At 37.9% G+C, this 24,423-nt stretch overlaps 1 protein-coding gene across 4 annotated transcripts in view; it reads left to right on the forward strand.

Annotated features, from left to right (window-relative positions):
• The window catches only part of ADAMTSL1 (ADAMTS like 1), an 872,407-nt gene that overhangs the window by 663,512 nt on the left and 184,472 nt on the right, over nucleotides 1–24,423 (forward strand). For all 4 annotated transcript variants that reach the window (XM_072841474.1, XM_072841475.1, XM_072841477.1 and 1 more), the window contains 3 exons: nucleotides 879–1,026; nucleotides 3,497–3,581; nucleotides 20,652–20,953. In XM_072841474.1, coding sequence (XP_072697575.1) covers nucleotides 879–1,026; nucleotides 3,497–3,581; nucleotides 20,652–20,953 — 535 coding nt within the window. The remainder of the gene's footprint in view (nucleotides 1–878; nucleotides 1,027–3,496; nucleotides 3,582–20,651; nucleotides 20,954–24,423) is intronic.

Here is a 24,423-nt window from a genome sequence, read left to right on the forward strand (position 1 = left end):
TTATTTCTTATACTTTGTCTATATCCAAAAAGGGTCTGAGCATATTTAAATTAGAACTGTATGTACTATTTATTGAAAAAAAAAGATGAAATGGAAATGACAAAATAATTAGAATGGTATAAAGTAGGATAATTAAAACCTAGAACATTCCAGAATGATAGGGAAACTTGAAGCAGCTTAAATAAGATGATATTTGGGGTTTCCGGCTGCTAATGCAAAAGGTTTGAAATGGCAAGAGATAGAAAGTTGAGGAGGCAAACCACTGTGCTCTGAGCAAGAGATGGCAAGACTTCTCCCTTCACTATAAGGCTTTGGGGCAGCAGGATCAGAGCTGTGATGTTTCTGACTAGACTTATGCTCCCTGGCGTGTCTAGAAGCACTGGAGGTGCCATCTGCATCTGACCTTTGGATCAACCAGCTCCATGAAACATTTTTGACCATGTCAGTATAATCAATTGGATCAGCCATGCTGCAATATAAATTCAAAATAGCAATTTGCAAAATGTTAATGTCCATGTGGGAGCTAGCAAGGTGACTAAATAAAATTAAAATCCAGTGTTAGTAATCAAAATTGAGCACATTCTACAGTGTCTTTTCTCCTTCTTTTCACTGCTTGGTTTGGGACTTGGCACACAGTGGGTGCTTAAGGGATGCTGCCTAACTAATCTAAATCTAAGAAATTGAAAGTGATTTAATTTTCAGCCAGCTTCACCCTAAATAGCCAAATAGAACAAAGACTCTATGAATGGTAAGAAATGGTACAAATCTACTGGGAGTCCTTATATAGAAACAGCCCTTTAAAGAGTCTCAGGTGAGAAACGAGGCAAAGTAAACAAGGCTTTGCTATGAGTCTCTTCTTTCTTGCATTCTCCTTCCAGTGCACGGTGACATGTGGCCAGGGCCTCAGGTATCGGGTGGTCCTCTGCATCGACCATCGCGGAATGCACACAGGAGGTTGTAGCCCCAAAACCAAGCCCCACATTAAAGAGGAATGCGTCATACCCACTCCCTGCTATAAACCCAAAGGTAACTCAACAGGTGCTCTGTCACCAGTCTTTTCATTGTTCTGTGTCTTTGAAAACCATTTGAAACTACTTGGAATATTTTTAAGTATCCCAAGTGTTCCTATTATCTATTTTATGTAGCTTAGACTCTACTAAATGGGCTTAACTCTTTCAAAAAATCTTTCAAATCATTTTGCTTGCAAATTGTTAGTAAGTACTACATATATCATAAAGCTGTTTGAAGACTGTTGCTGAAAAGTATCAGCTACATCTGTTTAAAAGGAGTTATCATACAGATATCAGAGAAATACATGTGTGATATACAAGCCACATTTCTTGCTGTTAAAAATAAGGTGGTGAATTTGATGTCTACTTTGTGAAGCATCAAATATATTAGGAGGCTTCATACTTCAAATTGCTGAAACAGAAAGGTGTTGCTGCTTATACTGAAAATTAAAATATGAATATGAGACCAGATTCTGGAATCATAATTTGAAATGAAAGTCTGGAATGAATCAGGATTTAACAGAGACTATAAATAATTTATAAAAAGCAAATTTTAGAAAAATTCTACTTAGTGAGCAAGATTTATTATTATTGCCTATTATAATTTCTCGGATTGGCATGCATGACTAATTGGACTCCTTTGCTAATACTTTCATCATCTGTGTGAAGAAAATAGAAACTGCCAAAGTGCAAACCATTCAGAAGTAGAGAACTCCTTATTATAAGCTACCTCCTATTTATTAATATTAAATATGATTCTCTTTTGCTTCTTAATTTATTTCTTTAACCATTACATTTCTTGGAAAATCAGCCACAGTGTAGCTCTTTATTATACTATAGGTTGCCCTTGGTGGAAGTGAATGGCATCATGAAATCTAAATGATTTAATGGAAATAAACCCAAAATACCCGAAATCCTGATTAATTGTAATAAATACATCTCTCTTTCTCTTTCTCTTTCTGAGACTAAGTTACCTCATCTGTAGAATGGGGCTAATAGTAGTAATTACTTTAGAGATCATGTGAGTATTAAATGAGATATAGTGCAGCCAGGGTGCTTAGCTCACTGCCTGGAATATAGCAAGTTCTCCACAAATGTCATCTTCAACTCCTAACCATCCTTGTCATCCTCAAATATGGGAGGAAATGTCCACCAGTACCTCTGACAGGACCACTTCAATTAGACAGTAAAGTATCGCAGGCCTACTAATAGTGCCAGGCTGAATGTTTCATCACTGAAACAGAAATGGCTCACACTGTCAGATATGGTATTGTTGACTGAATCACTTAGCTGGAAGAGGTGGCCCAAATGTAAAATGATATATGCATAGGTACTGTGTCACCATGTTTAAATGTTAGCAAATCCTTCTGGTCTTAGCAGTTTCATATTTCACACTCACTTTGTTTTCTGACTAGACACAATTGCTGCACGTAGAGGACAAGAAGTGATGCCTCTAACTTAAAATAGTCAATTATTTATTAGCTGTCTTTACCAAGCCACTTCAGAGAAAGAAAAGCAGTTTGTGGTTAACTATCAAGAATAAAATCTGGATTTTCACAACTAAGTAGTGAATCTGGCTCTCTAAACATCATTAAAATGCCATATAATTCTATGGTGTATGCATATAGAGACATAATTCTTTCATCTTTACAATTATATGTCATAAAATCGTGATAGAGCTTCACTGGCTCACACTATAAAGGCAAATATGCCTATAAATGATCCTAATAAATATGTCAAAATGGGAATCTTGGCAGTTACTTCTGTAGGAGCAGTTATAACCTCTCTTTCTTTTTCTCCTTCACAGTTTTTTTTTTTTTTTCCAGGAAGTAGTTAGGAAGCTTGTCCTGAATCGTGTGGTCAAAGCTAGATAAAACAGTCAAATTATGGCTTCTGGACCCTAAACTGCTCATATTCTGACTGTCAGTGAGCCTTGGGGTGATACAGAATGAGTCAGAGATCTAAAGCAACATTTTATGAATTTCAGAGTGGCAATTTTGTTTGTTTTTGACAATATGGCATAGATCACACTTCACCGAAGGGAAAAAGAAAAGTCAGAATGTATTAAAGTCTTACAGTATAATTTATAGTACTTTGTGTTTGTCTTAAAAAATAAATATTTTTCTATCTTTGTAACAGGAAATAGTGAAAAAATACTTTGATGACTCTTCATGTACATGTCGAGCCAGCGTTCCTAGAGTTATGACTCTCCTAATTAAAAAAAACTCTCCTTTGCTCTTCAAACTGATAAAAGTGAAGCATAAAGACTAGTAGACTGGTATTACTAAATATTCTAAAATATTCTGTTTTCTTGATATAACCATCATTCGAAGCAGAAATTTACCTAAAAACTTATCATTTGCAGTTATCAACATAGTTTCTAGGTAGTGCAAAATCAGGAACTGGTAAAGAGATAAAAGAATTTCCCTCAAATTCCAAATTGGTTCTAACCTCTTCTCTTGTGTATGCATGCACTTAATTCTCAGAGAAACTTCCAGTAGAGGCCAAGCTGCCATGGTACAAACAAGCTCAAGAGCTAGAAGAAGGAGCTGCTGTGTCAGAAGAGCCCTCGTAAGTTTTAAAACCACAAGATGTTTTGCTTTTCAAACTGACTGGGCTTAAGAATGTAGTCTCTCACTGAATGTGGCTTCCCTGGGTTTTGAACTGGGTGTAATACTTTTGCCAAGGGTCAAATGAGCCTTTCAGGCTGTCAAAGTAGAGATTTATCAGTTTCAAAGTGTTTCTCAAAACATTTGATTGCATGTTTGCTCTCTAAATACTTTTTGGTTTTAAAGTAAGAAAATGAAGGGAAAGTGCCTACCCTCTTCTCCAAAACCTGACCTCCTCTTTTCCAAGAGGCTAAAGGTGAGAAGGCCCAGACTCCCTCTGATGATATAATACAGATTTGATATGAAAGTCTGGGCAGCTTTTCACATTCCTTATATCCTTATATTCCTTATATTGCTTTGCAATACAGCCACACACAAAAAGTAAAGCATAGGCAAAATATATCTGAGGGCAAAAGAAGTATATTAGCTTTTCTTTTACCTTTCTTGCTGCGATTGAGATCAGATGGATACTAATCATTACCCCATTTGATCACAGTCCCTCTGCTCAGTTTTATCAAGGCCATGAAGTTTGTAAGACCACCAGGCACAGGTTTTCCAGATGCTTCAGAAGAGGAAACAAGGATTAAAGACAATCATGGATTAGACTGATTGATTAATTAGTAACTATATCCTTAGTACTAGAAAACACTGATAGGTATATCTGCTGCATCATTTTTAAAAATAAGGGAAAGCACCTTAATGATCTATTTCATTTATAATCAAAGAAGTTTCTCAGAGTGATGATTTTCTGGGTTAATTTGTTAAATAGAAGCCCTAGGCTCTATATTGGTGCATTAGACACATCACCCACCCTCCAGGAGCTCAGAGTATAGCATGTAGATATGAAAAGGTTTCCAAATTCAACCATAGTTTAAATTTTACTATTGGTATAAATTAACACTGTAGTCTGTAGATTCAAAAGCAATATATAATTTTCTCAGATCCATCCTGTTTGAATCTAAATCTGACATGGTGTGCCAGAGCACAAACTGTGACCCCTAATCACAACGTAAACAGCAGAAGATTGAAAAAAAAATTTTTAAATACAGATTGGTATGACCAAAGTTCATTTGTAAAAAAATGAAATTTGTTTTTCAGTCACTTGGTTTCACATTAGGCAGTGCACTTCTGACTTTAAAGGACAATAAGCAAAACATAAATTATCTTTGTACTATAAAGTTACTAGAGTATCTTTTTTCCACTTTTTTTGAGAAATGACTTTTTAAAGAAGCAATTAGCCATTGCAGAACTTTGGAGGAAAGATAGTGTTTAAATATCACAGTGCAACCTTTACATGAGTATATGAAGACTTAAAACTTTCTGTTTGTCTCCTGCCAGTACCTGGCTGGACAGGCCTTCTTGCTGCTGGAGAGGAAGTAAGGAGTTTATTTTAGAGGGGGATTAACTCTTTATCTACTAAGGTTCCATTTAAGACACAGAAAGATGCTGTATAATTGGAGCTGGTTGTTCCTTATATGTATTCTTAGGTTAGGTACATTTAAAGCCAGGTATCTATTATTTTATTAAATAAACTCTGCTCTCTGGTGCACAGTGTTTTGTCATTTGGTCTAAAGCATAATCCTACATACAGTATCGCATTATAACCGATGTTAAATAATATGGTAAAGTTGAAATTAAATCAAAACATTTTACATCAATAATTTAACATCTTTCCCATTATTAGATATCTCTGAAATGAAAGTATTAAGTGGAGTTTAATGCCCGTGTAGAAGGATTACATAGACCATAGTTAACTATGTTTTCTAACGAGTGTCTTGCACTAAAGATCTGACTAAGATGCATTATGTTTCACTTTAATCTTAATAAAATCCCTAAAGTAGTTAACCACATAGTTTTCACCATTGAAACTATAGCCATATATTAGATTATTAAATTTTACTCTTGGTGTAATGGAATTGCCATCTTGGCATGATTAATCTGAATTGAAGTAGATTGTAATTGGAGCACTGGTGCTGGGTAAAGGAAATGTATACTATTATGCTCAGAACAATAATTACTTTTATACCAAAATGAAATAAGTGACAGCTGTAGAATAATGTAATGAAAGGTATATGGTTTCCACATCTTAATACACTTTACATCTTTAGTGCACTGAACCCTAGGAAAGGTCCTACATGTCACATTATTTTTTTATTGATTTTGAATTTAAAAAACATAATTTTGCATGGTCTTAATTCTTTCTTTTTTAAACCACATAGACTAGTTCCTAAATGTATGTAGCAACCTATAATTACTCTCCATAGTATAATGAAAAAATGATATACTGTCAGCAAGTCTTTCCTTCCCCCCAACCGAAGAGACTCACATTGCTTAAATTAAATGGTAATGTTTAGAAGCTGTGGCCATCACTTCTGAACTGCTCAGAGAAGCATGAATAGTGGTCTAGAACTATTATCTCTCACTTTGGCCCCAGCTAATATAGAGTTTTGTAGTAAAAACAGTAAATATCATTTATTTCCCCTTATATAAAAGTATTATCAACAGCCTGTCTCATTAAATAATATAGGAAAACCAGTAGCTTAAAGTCTTTAGCATATGGAGCTACTGTTATTGAATATTAGATGCTTGTGGTAACCCCAAAATGAAAAAAATAATAATAATCGGTTAGCTCTCTGGCCAAAGATATGGTGGAAAGTAACCTCTCTAACATATGTTTAGAAAAAAACTCTGATTAAAAAGTAAACACTGAACCTCCAAGAAATAACTAAAACTTTATAGAACAGAAGCATGTACCAGTATGGCTGTGCCAGTGAGCTTTCAAATGCCGTGCAGAAGATACACATGCTGGTATCGGTCACATAGAATACCTAAAATAAGTATCGCAATTAGGTCACCTTATGGGAATGCCCTTCATATATTGAACTCATTCTATAAAGCTGCAGCTTTATTCAGAAATCCTCTTAGACATTGTTGTTGTTTTTTTTTTCTAGCAACAGACAGGTTTATTTATGATGTATTTGATTCATATGGTGCAAAGGTAGGAATTTTGTGATGAATATATTTTCGTGGTATTAAAAAAAGTATCTCCTAACCCACTTGGGAGAGTCATACCCTCTAAGTGGCCATGGTTTGTCTTGATCCAGGCACATGTTTTTATCAGATTTTTCTGACAACCAGCAGCAAGAATCTGTAAGCAAGGTATCTTTGTCTCTCCTCATTGAACAGGACAGTGTGAACAAGATCCAGCCATGTACTAAGTCATGTGGGGCTTTAGCCAGTAAAGCTGATCAAGCACAGACAGTCTTATAAATAAATACAGTAAGGGTGAACGTGCCTCTGAGGATGCTTGCTCAGATCATAGAAATCCCTGCCACTCAATTAACACAGAAGGCATTATGGTTAGAGAGAGACTTCTAAAAATAATAAGATTCTGGTCTGAATTGCATTTTTGTGAGGTTAAGAGCAATGCCATTCCAGCACCAGGAAGGGACAGATGGAAAAATAACTGATGGAATTCTCTTTTGCTGTTATGTGAAGTGTCCTTTTGAATTTGCCTCCAGCTGATGAGAGTGTCATTTAGGATTCATCATTTATTTTATTTTTCTTAAGTTTCATAAGTTATGAATTTTCTTTTATCATTTTCTTTTATTTTTTACAATGCTATATTAGTTTCAGGTGTATAATAGTTTCAGGTTATATTAGTTTCAACAGTTCAACACTTCCATACAACACCCAGTGCTCATTACAAGTGCACTCCTTCATCCTCATCACCTATCTCACCCATCCTCCCACCGACCTCCCCTCTGGGAACCATCAGTTTGTTCTCTGTAATTAAGGGTCTGTTTCTTGATTTATCTGGGATTGAAAATGTCAGACTGAGCCCAGTTGGTTGCTTCCCTGTATATCCCCAGATATATAGGAATAGCTTTCTAGGTATTTTTTAAGCCCTCAGAATTTTACTTTTATTTGGTAAGGGATCAGAACTACAATGTGGTAGTATGATTATGTTCATTAACCAGGTGGAAGCTAAGTAAATTACTGACTTGATTCCCCATCTCCTATATATAGCTTATTTTCAGTCTCTGTTGAGTTATATATACCCAGAAACATGACAACCACCTCAAGCCGAGTACACATAGTGACCACTTTGACAGCTTAATTTCTTGATACTACACTGTCCTCTAAGACACATAAAGGCAGCACCGTCTACTGTTGCTGTTCAGGAGGTTAATCAGTTGGCCTGCCTAATGAGCCTGACCTAACTTGGAATAGGAAGGAAAAGGAAATTGTTCATTTCCTTAACTCCTTCAGGCCACTAAGAGGCCACTCAATGCTCTGGAAGGTGTAATCTTTTCAGGGAGGCAGGCATAAGAAAAAGCTATGGCCTAGATGCTCCAGATGCTCTGCCTCTCTCTTTTTAGACTTTCTGCTCTCTGAACCAAGTCATTCCAGAAAGAGGAAGGAAGAACTAATTGGGTACCTAGGGAAACCAGTTTTCTCCCAGATTTATTTCAGTTGCCAAGAGTTGTACTTGGATGGCTCTGAGCAAGCACTAGGAGACAGGCGATTACTTTTGACACTAGGTGACCAACACAGCTATTTTAACCAGCCAACCTTCCTGAAGACATTGGTGCATACCAGGTGGATAGCCTTGATGGTGCCATCCTCTCAAAAGCAGGATTGAGTGGTCCTCTATGTCTTGATCTTGCCCTTAAAAAATCTTGGGTTATCTCATCAGATATTCAGTTAACAGCTTTATTGCATGGTTAAGAAAACATTTTTGTGCTTCAGCACAATAGTCAGGCCTTAAATATATTGCCATAAATAATCTTGGTGTAAGCCATTTAAAAAAAGGAAGAATAAAAAGGAAAGCAAGCAGGCCAAAGGCAGCAGTAATATCTGGATGCCAGATGGCATCAGCTTAGTGATGGGGCTGATTCAATAAGAAGCAAAGGGAAATTCCTGTCATGCATCTGTGTGAACAGAACCCACAAGGAATTAGATACAGAAAGAAAAGCCAATAAGAGTCGCCATAGTGACCCTGTAGTCATTAAATGCCTTGTTTACCTTGTTGGAAACAGTATTTATATATATAATATTTAAGCTTTTGTTTACATTAGTCCATATTTATACCCAGTAAGTTGTCTGAGAATGTGAATGGCTTAACTCAGTGGTGAAGAATGTGAATTCATATTTTTTTTAAAGTGGCTAAAATGTTAATTGTGTGACATGTGTTTTTATATTTTCCCCCAAAGAATATTCAAGGAATCAAACCTCAGTAATGGATCCAGATAGTTTTGCTGTTTATATCCTCAGTACAAGGTGCCTGAATTATTTTCTCTTCATGCATCTCAGGCCACAGAAAATAAAAAGGAATATATATGTATATATATCTTAAGAATCAAAAGTCATCTCATCTAAGATCAAGCAGTTTAAATACTATCTGTAGATCATTAAGCCAACTTCAGGGATATTCAAGCAGAATAAGGTTTAGCATTAGAATTACAGGATGAAGAAAGCACAAGAGCTCTTAATTTTGAGAAGCTATAGCCCCATACTGGCTAGACTGAATCAGCCCCTACCCCGCAATGGTCATGACCTTGCTCACTTGTAACCCCTTCCTCTCTAGCCTCCTTCCCACATACCCAGATCCTTCTCCTCCATTATATCCTCTGCAACAGCATGCTTAATACAATTTCTCTGGATGTTTATGTACTTTAGATGACTGTAGAGAGTCAGTAGACCTGCTAAATTGTTCAAACCCCCTAATGAAAGAAGCTAAATTTACTCATAAGTCACCTACTTTGTGCCAGTTACTGATAAAGTAAACCTGGTAGTCCTTGCCCTCAAGAAACCTTAAGTTCATTATCACAGGAATGGTAGGATTGTGTCCAAAATGCTGAATATAGGTCAGTTATCCACAGATTGAACAAATGAGCTAGCTGTATTTTTTTAATGCAATTTGATTTTAAAGAATGTAATTTGATGTCTGAGTATGCACAGTGTGATAGTGTTACTGGTTTAAAAAGAAGTATAGGGGAATTATTTATTGAATTCCCAAATTCTCTCCCTTACTGTATATTCCTCTGAGTTAAAATACTACAATGGTTAAGCTAGGACACGGTAATTCACAAATATGAACATAAATGAGAGAAGAATGCAATATACATGGAAAGGATTTGGAGGATGTTGACATGAATGGATCTTTGGCAGATTGTGATAGAACTTATCTGAATCTTTCACTAAAAAACCAGTTCATGAGGAAGGATTACTGGATATTTTTATATGGCCAATGATCATATATTTGTATCACCATATGTACCTCAGCGATTCTTACCTATACGTTGAGAACAGGGTGCAGAAACCATAGGTAATTTCCTAACATTTAAATTTTTTTCAATACACCATGCTGTCAACTATGTGAGTTGGTGAGGGGTAAGTCTGTATATTTGTGTGCTCAAACAAGGACAAAGCCCTGCTGGGATCAAAGTAAAAAAGTAGTTTAATTGTTGATCAGCCCTCCATGCAGAGCAGCAACATGCACCAGCAGTGGTGGATTGTGGGCTCCAGTGACAGACTGGCCAGGTGTTCATCTTGGATCCAGCACTAGTAACAGGAGACCCTGGGCAAGTCACTTAACCTTTTGGCTGCAATATCCTCATTTGTGAAATGAGCATGATAACAGCATCTACATCATAGAGTTATTACAATGATTAAGTTAGTATATATAAAGTAGCTGGTATGCAGGAAGCTGCATACATGTTAACTGGGGTTATGATTGGGCTTTTCCCAGCATCACGCATCTTCCCAGGGAACCTGTAGCTAATAAAAATGTGTAATAATCACTTCTTTACAAATGGAGAAATTGAGGCAGAAGTTGTATCTACTGGTATGTGAGAGAAAAGTACCATTTAACCTGAAATTCAGCCAGTGGTTCCCCAGCTAGCACCACCATTTTGCCTCTCTTCTGTACTCCTGAGGCTTTTTGCAGAGTCACTTGTAAGCATCACACTTTGAATGTAGCCAAGAATTTATTCTAAAGGACAAAGCTTAGTTACCTTTATTTGAATAAAAAGGGAACCTACAGAGAATTGCAAAAATTAATAAGGAAAGTTTAGAAAATGCTTGGGTAGAAAAGCATCCTCTCTCAACTCTAGGTTAAACACAGTCGATCCCCATAGACTGTTCCCAACGTGCACCAAGACAGAAAAATCAATAACAAATTCAACAGAGCAGACAGAGCCATTTTTATGTAGTCATTAGAAAAGCCTTTATTGCAAACCAAGAAGTTCTCAATTTATCAGCCCCTCCCAACATCTCCACTTATTGCTCATTCTGTAGCTACTTTCAGAAAGCTAAATCTGAACTATTGCTCAGCTGAGCCCCAGAGAGTGACAAAGACAAATTAATGGGATCCGTGTGTGCCAAAATAAAGTATGGACCCTGTCACCACCAATATATGTTAAGTCCATTAAGGTCATTTTTAATGAACTGAACTTTTCATTGGAAAGCCTTGCCAAACTTGTTGAATTAAAGGAAAGAAACCTTTACAAAATTGCAAAATAAACCAATTTCACTCCACATGAAGAAAAAAAATGGTTCACGGAAAGTATTCTGAGTTTATGATATTTTAGATTTTTATCAAAATCGGGGAAAATGATATGGATTAAAAGCTCCATTCTGGTATTAAGTTGAGAATTACAAATGCATTAATAGCATTGTAAGCAATAATGGTAGGTTAGTCCCTGGGACATGACTTTTTAAATAATCAGACTTGCCTCAAGGAAGACCCAACTTTTAAATTATGTTCTGTGTATATAGGTCAGAAAAGCAATAGGAGAGAAAGATGGTCTGAAACAAATGTCATAGCCTGATTTTTTATTTGTGAAGAGAGTAATTTGGCTCCATTTGTATCTGCTACATACAGTTAGTGGCCTATCTTTTCTTTTTTTCCTAAAACTCCGTGCATATTGAGTTTTAAAGAGGAGACAAAAAATGGGAGCTTTCTTTGGGTTCCCCTGACATAGGAACAACTCCAAAATATCTCAGAGCCTTCCCTGGGGTAGCTGCTTGTATGATAAGGCAACATAAGATCAGAATTATGTGTAAATCACTGAAGGCAGCCTCTGGCTCAGAGATGCCCCCAAACAGTCTTCTATAAAACAGCCTTTTTATTGAGATTAAAGTGTGATAGACACAAGATTTAAACTTGCCTCAAGCTACATGATAACCTAATATCCCATCAAGATGAAATAAGACCAGCACATACTGCCTAAGTACAGCTATAAGAAACTACTAAATTTGGGCGCAGTAACTTTTTTTTAAAAGACCAAAAGAAACTTCCACAACAGGAAAAAGTTTTTGTGTGCTCATGCTAATATCTAGAACGGAGACGTAAGATTTAATTGCTTTGAGTTTTAAGACTCTTGCCTTTTTAGCTTGTTTTCAGCCTTTGGACCCAAGAACAAACCCAGAAGCAACTCACTCATAATGTCAACTCTCACCATTCTATGTATCTACTCATTTACTCATTTAAAATTGTATATTTGTTGATTATGTACTATATGAAGTTCTGCCTTCACAGAGGTTTGGCATAGTAAGGAAGATAGTTATTACCTAAAGACTCACATTTGATTTTCAGAAACTGATACTGCTATGAGTAAATGAAGAGGTGCTCTAAGAGAGTCTAAGAGGAACCCCAGCAGGTCTGGGAGTCAGGAAGTCTTCTCTGAGAAGGAGCTTGTCAACTGAGGCCTGGTGGATGAGTGGGAGTTACTCCAACCTGAGAGAAACAAGGAAGATCACCCAGGAAGTGACCCACCTGCCAAAATCTTGAGTCAGGAAAGAATGACACACGTTTAAATAAGAGAATATAGACTAGTATGGCTGGAGGCTAGTGACCAGGGGGAGAAGAACAGGAAATGAAGCTGGCTGGAAAAGTACATAATGTAGCCTTTGTAAGTAGTTTGGCTTTACTTCTGGATGTACTGAGAAACAGTTAAAAACTTTACATTTTAAGATCCCCCTAGCTACAGCGTGAAGAATGGCTTGGTAAAGTCTAACAGAGAAAGGAAACAGACCAATGGTTATTGGGGTAATCCAGCAGAGAGGCAGTAGCTTCAGTAATCTTGGCTTATATGGCCACCCTATAGCCAGTATGATGACATGGTGAAGAGCTTGGATTCTGGAGTCACCTGTCATGGTTTTGAATCCTGATTCTGCCCTTTATTTAGCAATATGGTATTAGAAATCTCTGTGCCCTAATTTTGCCATCTAGAAATTGGGATGAAAATAGTATTGTTAAAATATAATTTTCAAAAAGGCAAAATCATGATCCATATGAGTGCATGTCAACATTTTTATTTAACTCCTAAATTATTAAGGGAACCAGTAAGATGTTAAAACTTATTCAAATGAGAATTGGATTTTAAAAAGTGTGTATTAAAAAAAAAAAAAAAGTGTGTATTTTCTACCAGACAAAAATCCTTTGCATTGACAGGAAAAAAAAAAAAATTTCCATCACTATGGACTGGAAACATTCGTGTCATCACAGCCCTCTACAAGGAAACTTCTGTCTAGCCAAAGACAAACAAAGACTCATACCTCATAGAATTAGACAACCTCCCACCCTGTAAGTCTGCTAGGCAATGTCAGCATTCCATTGAAAGGTTCTCTTTTGCCCATTTCACAACATTTCTGACAGTATCCATCTCCTAGCAATGTTATAATGAGTTAATGTATAGAAAGGCTTAAAGTACATTGGTAAACATTGGCTGTTGTTGTTGTTATATCAAGGTGGTGGCAATGGAGATGGAGAAAAGTAAATGAATTTCAGATACATTTTTAAGGGAGAATTGTAAGAATTGGGGAACCATTGGGTAGTGAGAAGTAAGGAAAAACGAGGGGTCAAGCATAACTCCTAAATGTGTACTTAAGCAGTTGGATGGCCAGTAGAGTCATTTGCTGTGATGGAGAAGACTGGAAGAGGAATAAGATACTAAGGAGGGAGATCAAGAGTTCCATTTTGGTCATTTGGTTGGAGATGTCTTTGAAATACCAAAGTAAAAATGTCAATCAGGAGAGAGAGCAATGTGCAACGGCTAAGAGCATGAAACCTACCAGCTGTGTGAATAACTTCAATATCCTCATTCATATAGTAATTATGAAATGGAGATTATAATAGTTCTTAATCTAGCTGTCATTAGGACTTAACAGCTTTTATTTATAAAATACTTAGAGTAGTGCCTGGCACATAAGAAGCACTAGATACGTTTTTGATAAATAATTAGTTTTGTTGAATTAGTGTTTGCTCCTTTGAAAGAATAATGGCTCCCTAGCACAAAACTTACCAAAAAAAAAAAGAGAGAGAGAGAGAGAGAGTTTGGGTATAAAGCTCAGAAAAAAAAGTCCAGACTAGAGATGAAATACTTCGAAGTTGCCCACACATTGGTGGTGCGTGAAAGCAAGAATCACTGAAAACATCAGAAGACAGCTCCAACAGAGTTCCAAGGCACTGTGACATTTAGAATTCAAGGAGAGAAGAAAGGTCTAGAAAAGGAAACTGAGAAGGAATTGACCAGAAAAGAAAAGAAAGCCAAGAGTTTGTCATCATGTAAGTCAAGAGGATAAAGTAATTCAAGAAAAAATGACATGGTCAGCTGTGTTGGATGCCACTGGAAGCAAGATAGTTGAGGGCTCATTTGTTGGGAAGAGCAGATACTCTAGGACCAGGATCTTCAGAAAGTGATTATTACCTGTCTTTCTGCTGGCTCTTCTCTTACTATTGAAGAACAAACTCCTGATGGTTAACAAGATACCTCCTTTAGTAAGACTTTTTGTCATACTTTGTCAGGAACCATGTTGAGAAAGATAGGTCAGAACTGCAAGATGAGTTTAACAGAGTCCTCAAGTATGAGGCTGTCAGCTTTGACAGAGCCCCTTAGTCTCTGACTCATTGGAACTCTGAGAGAACTCTGATACCCCGCAGCATTTCCTTCTAGTATAAAGTCCCTTTGAAAGGAGAATGTGCCCTTTAATGCAGCCAGGCTTTCTTTTCCCACTTCTAGCACTGTGCGTTTCTGCAAGAAAGTCAAGGAGGCATTTTTGCAAAGGCCAGCTGCCTCTCAAAGAACCCAAAAGGGCATCATTCTCATGAGAAAATGAAGTTTGCTTCTTGGAAAAGGCCACTAAATATAGTTCTCCCAGCACTGCCTTAGTCTCTTTGAAATTGGGTCCTTCCTCCATATTTATTTATTTGTTATTGGTCAGTGACATCTGATGGGATGGTGACTGAATTTGTTTCTCAAATAGATGTATTAGTGGTTGATTCAAAATCCTCATTGTGTTTTGTTATTTTAATTTCTGGAATTCGTCTATGCTTGGTTTTACAAATGAATCACCCTACAGTGACATAAGACTCTCAAAACCCATATATAATACTTAAGGATTTGAGGAACCTATGAAAAAAAGCAGTGCTATCAATGTTTTGTGGATCGATGTCCTGGAAATCTTTGAAAAATTGTGCTTGAAGACTTTAATATGAGTTGCATAACGAGGATGAATTGCTTGCAGCTCCAGAGAGTTGTAAGCTAACAACAGCAGTTGAGAAATATTTTCATAATTCCATATTTAGGTCAAGTATCCTTGACTAAAGATCTTTCACAATAAGTTAGATTGTTATTTATTTGGAATGATTTAGGTGTGGTTCTAAGTGAATGGAGAGGCCTATTTTGGATAAGTGTTCTCCCAAAACTTTATTGCCCTAGCTATATTTTTAAAGAATCATTTTGAAAGTTGTCTTGGTGTCATGGGCTTTACAGTTAATTCTAAAATCCCTAAAGTGATTCATTAAAGAGTCACCTTCCCTTTGTAGTGTTCCAAAGGTTTTTGTTTGTTTACTTATTTGGGAGGGTTTTGAAAAAAATCTTTTACTTTTTTGAGAGACACTAAATACTAAAGAAGTTTACATGAGGTCTTTTGATCTCATATAAAATTGAGAAGGATGAAAGAAGGTGTCTCCTGTTCTACTTTCCAAGTTTTTGTCCCACCCAACAGCAATTTCTTTCGCTCTCATTTCTAAATACCTCTTCAGTTCAGATGTCAAAATGCCAAGCTTTGATTTAGGAAACTGCACCTTCTCCTAAAGATCTTACTCCATTAATGTCTCAAGGATTGCTCAGAACCAGGAGGAGAACCAACTTTTCAAAACTAAAGAAAAAGGATAAAGAAAAGAAGATTGCATTCAAAATAGATGAGGCAATGTAGAATAACAACATCTTTATCAATAAAGTATGGTGACTTTTTTTGCTCCCAAATGATATATTTATGTAAAAGACTCTCCGGTTAATTTAGGGTAGAATTATTTATACTGTATTTTATTTTTCTAATATACTATTTTCCAGATCCTTCTGTGGCCACTAGTTAAATGATACAATTTCAGAAAGGGAAAAACCATGATTCTCGTGCATATATAAATTGAACCTCTGTCCAAGATTTCATCTACCTCATTAATTAATGAGGGTATCAGGAAAATGTTATGACCAATTCAAAGGAGATTTCGAAGAACCATACATATTTAGGCAAATAAGATGCAGGAATGGATCTACAAGTAGATGTAAAATAGGTCTGTCCACAGGACAGCACTCAATTGCATTCCATTAGCCACAATTAATCTGCATTTCTGTGGGCAAGAATCATTTGCATTATCCATTTTCTGTCATTTGTAGAGTGGTAAAATAGCTCCCAGTCAATGAGAGACTGCAATAACTAGGAAGGATGCACTGGACAGGGTGCCCACTAGCCTCTTGGGTCACTGTTACACCTTTTATGATTTTTGCCTATACTATTCAGTTCATTCCACCTTCTCTCCTCACCCTGAAATTGTATCACCACTCTCATGTGCAAGCATACACCAAAAGAAAGACGGCAAAGAAATCCACAAAGCCTATCAGACATCTCACTAAAATTTAGTAAGATCGAAAACAAAACCAAAATTAAGTATTTCTCATGTGATTTCCTGCAAGTTTTAGTTTGCATTTTGAAACTAGAGAATGAGGTGAGGCTGGTAGAAGCATTACGATGACACTCCTATAAAGCTATTCTTATTTTGAAGAATCCCAATGATTTTTTTAAACAAACAAACATGTATATGAGAGAGGAGAGGAAACTAAGAAGAGAAAAGATAAAGTTAAAAATCCTAGGGGTGGTTGGCTGGCTTACTTGGTACAGCACACAACTCTTCATCTTGGGGTTGTGAGTTCAAGCCCTATGTTGGGTGTGGAGCCTACTTAAAAGAAAACAAAAAACAACTTAGTCAAAAGACCACATGTGCATAAAACTGGAGCTGAACGCTGGCTATGATCTGCAGTGACACGAGATTAATTAACCAAGAGTGGATGGTTTCTGTTTAGCACTACATTAATAAAGTGATAGTTTTTATTATTTTGGTCCATGCTCTGACTTCATAATAACCACATATAAACTAAACCACATTGGGATTTTACAAGTGAATTTGATTATCACTGTTTTCTGTTTCATAAAAGGGACTATGATAATAACTCCAATTAAAGGGTAAGCCTTTTGTTAATGAAACATGAACGATTAAGCTTGCAAATTGAAGACCATACAGAAGCATAAATCATCTATTTGCCAGGTTTCTTTTTTAATTTCCTGGAGATGGGAAAACTGAATGCAGAAATGCTATCGATCTTCTCTGAAGTTAGAGCCTATCTCAGCAAGAGCTCACGTATCCAGCGATTCTGCATTCACCCCACAACAGTGCTGCTAACAAAAAGAAATTTAAAAGTACCCAAATTAAACTTCAAGAACAAGAGCTTTTTTCATGAAACACTTGTACATCAAAATGACTTTGTTTAAAAAAAAAAAAACCTACTGACTCCATCTTAAAGGTCCTACTTTAAGGATTCCAGCTCGGCAAGTACTAATCAAACCAAGTCTCCTAAACCTTCCACTGAGACCTCCTGGCTCAGTCGCCTGCCCTCTAACCGACCTTGCTTCTTCCCACTTGTGGCCAGTAAGCTCAAGATAGTAAACACAATGTTGGGAGATCTAGGGATGTGGGGGAAAGTTTTGCATGAAACACAGTTATTATTCACTTGGCCATTTGCTCTATTAGATATTTTTCTTTTGAAATATGATCTCCTGCCTTCAACAAGAGGGAATTTATTATATCATACAGTGTATGCACTAGAGAAATTAAGATGCCTGCCAAAAGACAGCACTGCTTAAAAGCCAAATCATTTTTAATTGGTGTGAACTTGATGAAGACCTAAGGATAGTGGGTTGAAAGATAAGCCAGAAAGGCTATTTGACATTTGATAAGACTCTCACTTGGGAGACATAAAATAGATGTTTATTGTTTTTGCTATTAACCCTAAAGGTCCAGATAATAAAAAACAGACAAATGCATGTGTGTATGCCCCACACACGCACACGTTTATTTTCATTTAGATGCTGCTTCAAAATAAGGTTCAAGCATTGCAATGGGTTCATGAGGCTCCAGAAATGTGCCCTTTCTACTTTGTGTGCTTTTGGTATATTATCTTCCTGATCCTGGAATGAGACCAAATGCAAAGTGATTGACATGATAGGCAAGGAGAGCAGAGGGTTTGGTTTGTAGATCATTTAGATTCTAAATTTCATTTGAACTCACTTTGGAAGATAAAACATAAATCAATTTAACTGCTTTTCATTCTTAGAAACTTATATATGTGGAAAAGAGAGAAACCAAGACTTAAGTTTAAAGATCATTTATGAATCTTAGTGTGCTTGGTATCTCCACTAAAGGTCCTAGAGCAGGACTTGGGAAACTACAGTCCACAGGCCGAATTCATACCTTTCTCCTACCAACCTCCCTCCAGGTTTTTTTATTAAAACAAACAAACAAACAAACAAACAAACAAACAAACAAAAACCAGGTTCCAAGACTAGGTTTGCATGCCTCCTCCCTCCTTTTTTTTAATAAATAAAGTTTTATTGGAACACAACCACACCCATTTCCATACATATTGCCTATGACTGCATTCACAGCACGTTGGCAAGAGTCGTTGCAGCAACAAAGACCCAGAAATGACCCACAAAATCAAAAATATTTTCTATCTGGCCTTTTACAGAAAAAGCTAGGTGATCCTCGTTGACTCATAATGGTCTCTGAAGATAGCTATTAGGGGGTGACAGAAACTTTCCCAGCGTAGGTAAAGCTAATAGGGTGCAGTACTTCTTGAGATCTTGTCACTTTTTTATTTGAAAATAAAATTCATTCCTACATTACTAAATAAGAAACATTATTCACACACTATCATCAAGGTTGGCTGACTTTTCCTTTGCTTTTGGGTTTTTCTTACACACAAAATAGTTTAATATGCATTTTCCTTTATGTCTACACCTGGATTGTAGCATTCAGTGTTTGTGTATTTTTCACTGTTCTTCTTCCAGGAGCCAGACAGACAGGTATATGTGAATGTGTAATAAGAGGGTTAAAATTATTTTGATGGCAGAGTTGGCTTTTATATTTATAAAAAGCTCCTACAGGTGGCATTATTTAAAGAGAGGGAGACTTTTTAGTTTTTTAGGATACTTTTTTCCCCCCAAGTTCTCTGGGTGCCAGAAGATAGATCAAGAATTCAAAAACAAGAGAGGGAGGTAACATTGTAATGAGAATGTCTTGGGAATAATTCTGGATGGCTCTTCCTCCCTCATCCACCTTCCTGACAAGGTTGTATGTGACCTTCATTCTCTCCTAGGGGATGGCTCTTCCAGGCCTTCGACACCGTGAGCTGTTGGGGGTTGGAGGAGTCTGGCTCTCTTGGCCAGCTCCATGCACAGCCCAGGCTCAGGCAACATCTTTGTTATGATCCTTCCAATTTGAAAACTTGGATAGGGTTTCCTGCTAGAATTTCTATTTCCCTAAACTAGATATGAACCATTTGCACTTGCTAAGATTTAATGCCATAATCTTATCAGTTCTTTCGTTTTCTGCCAAAGTCAAGGTTAGGAGACCAGGTTTGCATGCCTCCTCAGCACGAGTCTCTGTGAGAAAGCAGTAGGATCATGGAAAAATAAAAACGTTTTATTCCAAAGTTCTTTTTCCAGATTATTATACTAACTTTTTGAAAATCTTAGTGGTTTCCTCTTGGGCTTTTCTCCCTAGGTCTCTCTCAAGGTCATTGCAGTCAAAGCCATTGTAGATTAGTGAGAGAGAAAGTCTTTTTTTGGAATTTGGATATTGCCCTGTATTATAGAGAAAACTCAGAAGAAAATCAAATTCTCACTAGTGTGGCTCCTCTGAGGGGTTGGGGGAGAGGAAGCTGTTGAACAAACTTGAATTGAATGCAGAATTTCTTGTTTACTGTGACACGTCTGTGGATTTAAATTTGTAGCACAGCTTTTCTCTACGATATAAAAAGTATTGTAGTCCAGACTAATTCAAAGAATGTGTGAGGAACAAGACTCTGCTCCATTCTTGGAAACTTACAAAAAAAGAACCTCTTTCTATATATAAATAAATCTTGGGAAGCACATTGAACAGAAAAGCAAAAGAAAGTTACAGAATATGAGATCCAGACCAAAAAAAAATTTTTTTTTAAAAAACCTTCCTTAAATATCTCCAAGGGCTTATTTTGTGATAGTTTTTAGGATCAGTATTAGTCTGCTGTAAGAATAGCCAGCATCTTGTGGAAGGCACAAGTGCTGGGATTTAGAGAGAGAGAGAGAGAGAGAGAAGAGAGAGAGAGAGAAGAAACCACCGATTTCCTGCTTTGAAGAGCTACCACTGTGGGTGCAAAGCAGGGAGAGAGCAGGTGGTCTGTGGCTGGAATGTCTTACAGCTGGGAGTTCATATGACCCAAAAAAACCAATCCAGAAACTATGGCAAACGAGCTCATGAACTAAACAGAAGCACCCATCGCGGGACAGGGTGTCAGAGCCCTGAGCACATCCCAGGACAGCGCTGGGCAGTGGCGACAGGGACAGGTGGGATGCAGCCCCCCACAGCCCCCACGGTCTCCTGCCTGGGGCTTCTCATCCTGTCCTCTTGCTTGCTTGCTGACTGCAGGTTCATCCCAGAAGCCTGGTCGGCCTGTACGGTTACCTGTGGTGTGGGGACCCAGGTGCGAATGGTGAGGTGTCAAGTGCTCCTGCCTTTCTCCCAGTCCGTGGCTGACCTGCCTGTTGACGAATGTGAAGGGCCCAAGCCAGCCTCCCAGCGTGCCTGTTACGCAGGACCATGCCATGGGGAAGTTCCTGAGTTGACCCCAGAAGAGACAGATGGCCTCTTCGGTGGCCTACAGGACTTCGACGAGCTGTATGACTGGGAATATGAGGGCTTCACCAAGTGCTCCGAGTCGTGTGGAGGAGGTAAGAAGGGGGCTCTGGCCCAGATCCCCTCCATCTTCTTGTCCTTTTCCTATAACCTCTCCCTGCAGGAGACTGTGTCACGTGACTGCCTCTAGCCCAGGAATGATAAGCAGGGGGCGGAGGGGAGGAAGCCCTTCTAAATGTAAAGCACACGGAATGAAACCCAGATGTATTTCCCTTTGGGCTCGCGTGGCGCTCAGGCTGTCAGCTGTGAGTGGCCAACACAACTCATGCTTTTACTTTCACTTGTCATTCTGATGTTTTGCAATGTATCCTGGTGCATCTGACTGAGAACCCAGTTGACACTGACCTGGCAGTGCTCTCGACATTCAGTTTTATTTATCTCCTTGCTTCAGTGCATGTGGTATGGACCAAGGCCCAAGATGACAAAACATTCTGCTCTTCCCCAGAATAGGTTAGAGTCCCCCTGATTTACTCAGCTGATTTCCCAAAGCAATATCCCTTTACAAAGCAAAAAAGGGTCCACAAAGGGCACTTAATACTGTGGTCACCTGGAACCGGACAGGACTTTAAAGTCTGACCCCACTGCCATTTCACAGATGAGAAAACGAAGATCTAAAGAAGCTGAGTGACTTGAAATCACACAGCTAGTGAGGGGCAGCTGCGATTAGGCCTGCTATTGATCTGTTCGCCTGTCTAGAGTCTTTCCAGCGCATGACACTTCTTTAAGCACTTAGAGAATTCCTGAGGCTTTCCCCTCACGAATATCATTTAACTAATGATAAATGTGTCCATGTACATTATCCTGGTTCTTTAGGGATATTCCACGGTGATCACAATAGACTCAGTGATTCTTTATTTCAGGTGTTATAAAGGGGTCATACGGGAAGAGGAAGGCATCTAAGTCAACAATAAATTCTTTAAGATTATGATCCTTCTTACACTCTAAAAAAATACATCAGGTTCATAATGCCACTGCCTCCCACATCCACTCCCAAGAGAGGTTTTGATAGGTGGGGAAATGCTGGCTAATTTCCTGCCAGACCCCTCTCACTGATTATCAGTAACCCCTTTTGCTACATTAAGGTTCTGCATTGCCAGCAAAGTTTCTCAACTGTTATTTTTTAAAAAGTATATTAAAATTACTTTCCAAAACTGTTTTTTGAACCATGACATTTTGGAAACTTTTAAAAAGGCGTCTTTGGTCATTACAGAGAATGTGCAAGTACATGTGCCCCAAATGTTCACAAGCACTTGAAAAGGGATGAATAGTGAAACAAGCACATACTAGCAAAGAATCCCTTTTCTCCATCAGATCTTTTAGCAAGCATGTAATAGTTTTGACCTTGAGGTTCTTGTTTGTTTCTAAGTCTTCCAGTTTCAAACCATGAAATTCTTAAGTGTTTTAATGGAGGGCCCTGTTATTTTTAAAACCTAAATCTTTCCATCTGATTCTGGAAGAGTTTCCTGGAACTCAGCTAATCTCTGTTCTTGAGGGGTTCTCCAGGCCCACTGAGGACATCTTTTCTTCCATGCTTACGAAGGGAGACTGTTAAATAAGCTTTGATGATCTCTGAGCCAGGGCAGGAGCTGAGAAGTTAGGTAGGAGGACCACAGCCGATTGCCACAGTGGCTTCTTTCCAATATAATGAGGAACTCAAGAGTTCAGATGGTGTGTGTTTATCCCCAAATTCCACAATCACCTGAATGGAATGATCATTATCTCTAGTCTGAAATGAATGTGCTTTGGAAAAAAAATTGACTTGTGGTCTCTCAGTTATGGTTCTCAGTTACAAGTCAAGCCTGGAACTCTATGAGCAGATGGAAAAACTAGACACAGTCGTGGAATAATAAATAACCAGATACCTTTATCTTTGAGATTCTAAACACTCTGCTGATCAACCAGAGGTATAAAACTCAAAGCGTAGAGAGCATGTGGAATGTTTTTCATTTCAAATGTTTTCAGAAGATAACTAATTTGGAAATAAGATTTGGACATTTGATATACAATTGATCTCTGCCTGTAGGAACTGAGCATCTTTGTACAACATAAATTGTACATCCTTTATATCCAAGGCAGGGTAAAGTTACTGAAATGTCTTATGGCTTTAACTGTCGACAACTGTGCACACTTACCTACACTTATGTAACTGTGCCAAGGTAATATATTTACACCTAAAATGTTAGAGTTGAAAATTCCAAAGTGGTGAAAATATGCTTGGGTTATATGGTCCATATGATGCCCATATGCACTAAAAAAATCATTTCACTGTATGGGACATGTATATTTTGAAGTCAGTGTTTGGCAGTAACATTGTATTACCAACTTTGATCTTTCACCAAAATACAACCTACAAGGTTATATATATTTTTAATCATTCTTGCTGAAACCAACCAAAAACATGCAGGATTAACAGATAGACTTTAAATCAATTTTGGATTGTAAGCCTGGTCAAGCTAATTTCATTGTCTTCTCTATCTCAAGAGCAGAAACTGGATAGACACAGAAGTAACCTTTCACCTAGCAGAGGTAGCAACCAGAAGGAACTAGTTAGTAATTTAGGCTATAGTTGGTGGCTGTGTTTCCCCAAGCTGTCATCAAATATCATGTAACAATTATGCTATTCTGGCAGATATAAACACTGAAAATCCCTTTTTCTGGAAGATTGAGCCTAACCTGCTCAGATATGTGCCCTGAATCCCACTATCATCTCCTTGTTATATTTTAATTTCCCCGTATGTGAGCAGCTAATAGGTGTGGTCGAGGAGAGTGGCTTTGAACCTGAACAGCTTTACTATGTTGAACTCCTAGATGGTAAAATCAACATTAAAATAGAGCTGAAGGAAAACTTGAAATTTATTTCAGCAAGAATGAAAGGTGAAGTCTTGTACCTGCCGCTCCCCTGCCTTTGCTTCTGTCAAGAAAGGAAAACGCAAAATTGTGAAGTACTGTACTTAAACATGTGTTCCGTGTTGGTTTAAAATGTCCTCTAAGTGCATATACTAGCCTGTTTGGAAATAGCACGCACTTGATGAGCTAACTTCTCACATCCTGGCCCCACACCGCTGGGCCAAGTATGCTGTGACCTCACAGGTGAGGTCTTCACATGCCCTCCCTCCTGCAACTTCCCACACTCCCATTACAGGGCAGCTCCCTCCCTCCATGTTCCTTACCCCAGGCATGCCTCTACTACCTCCTCTGGCCTAAACAGCACGATGCTTAGAATGCCCTGCCCTTAAGGCATTTTGTTCATCATGCCACAAAAATGTATTGTGTGTTGACCACAGGGCTGGTCCCAGATACTCCTTAATTATGACAGAGCTCTGTCCTTACTTTCCCTCAGCACCCCAGGCCCCTCCTAAGAATGCCTAGGCAACTGGCCCCTATGGCAATGGCCATTTAACATGGTGTCAGAGGCCTAGTATTTTGTTTTATAATGTTAGATTCAGATTTAGTGACTCTGGAATGCTCATTAATCTTGGTACTTACCCACCTCGAAGGTGATTTT

This window comes from Canis lupus, chromosome 10 (assembly GCF_048164855.1).
Source record: "Canis lupus baileyi chromosome 10, mCanLup2.hap1, whole genome shotgun sequence".
Classification (NCBI taxonomy): Eukaryota; Metazoa; Chordata; class Mammalia; order Carnivora; family Canidae; genus Canis; species Canis lupus.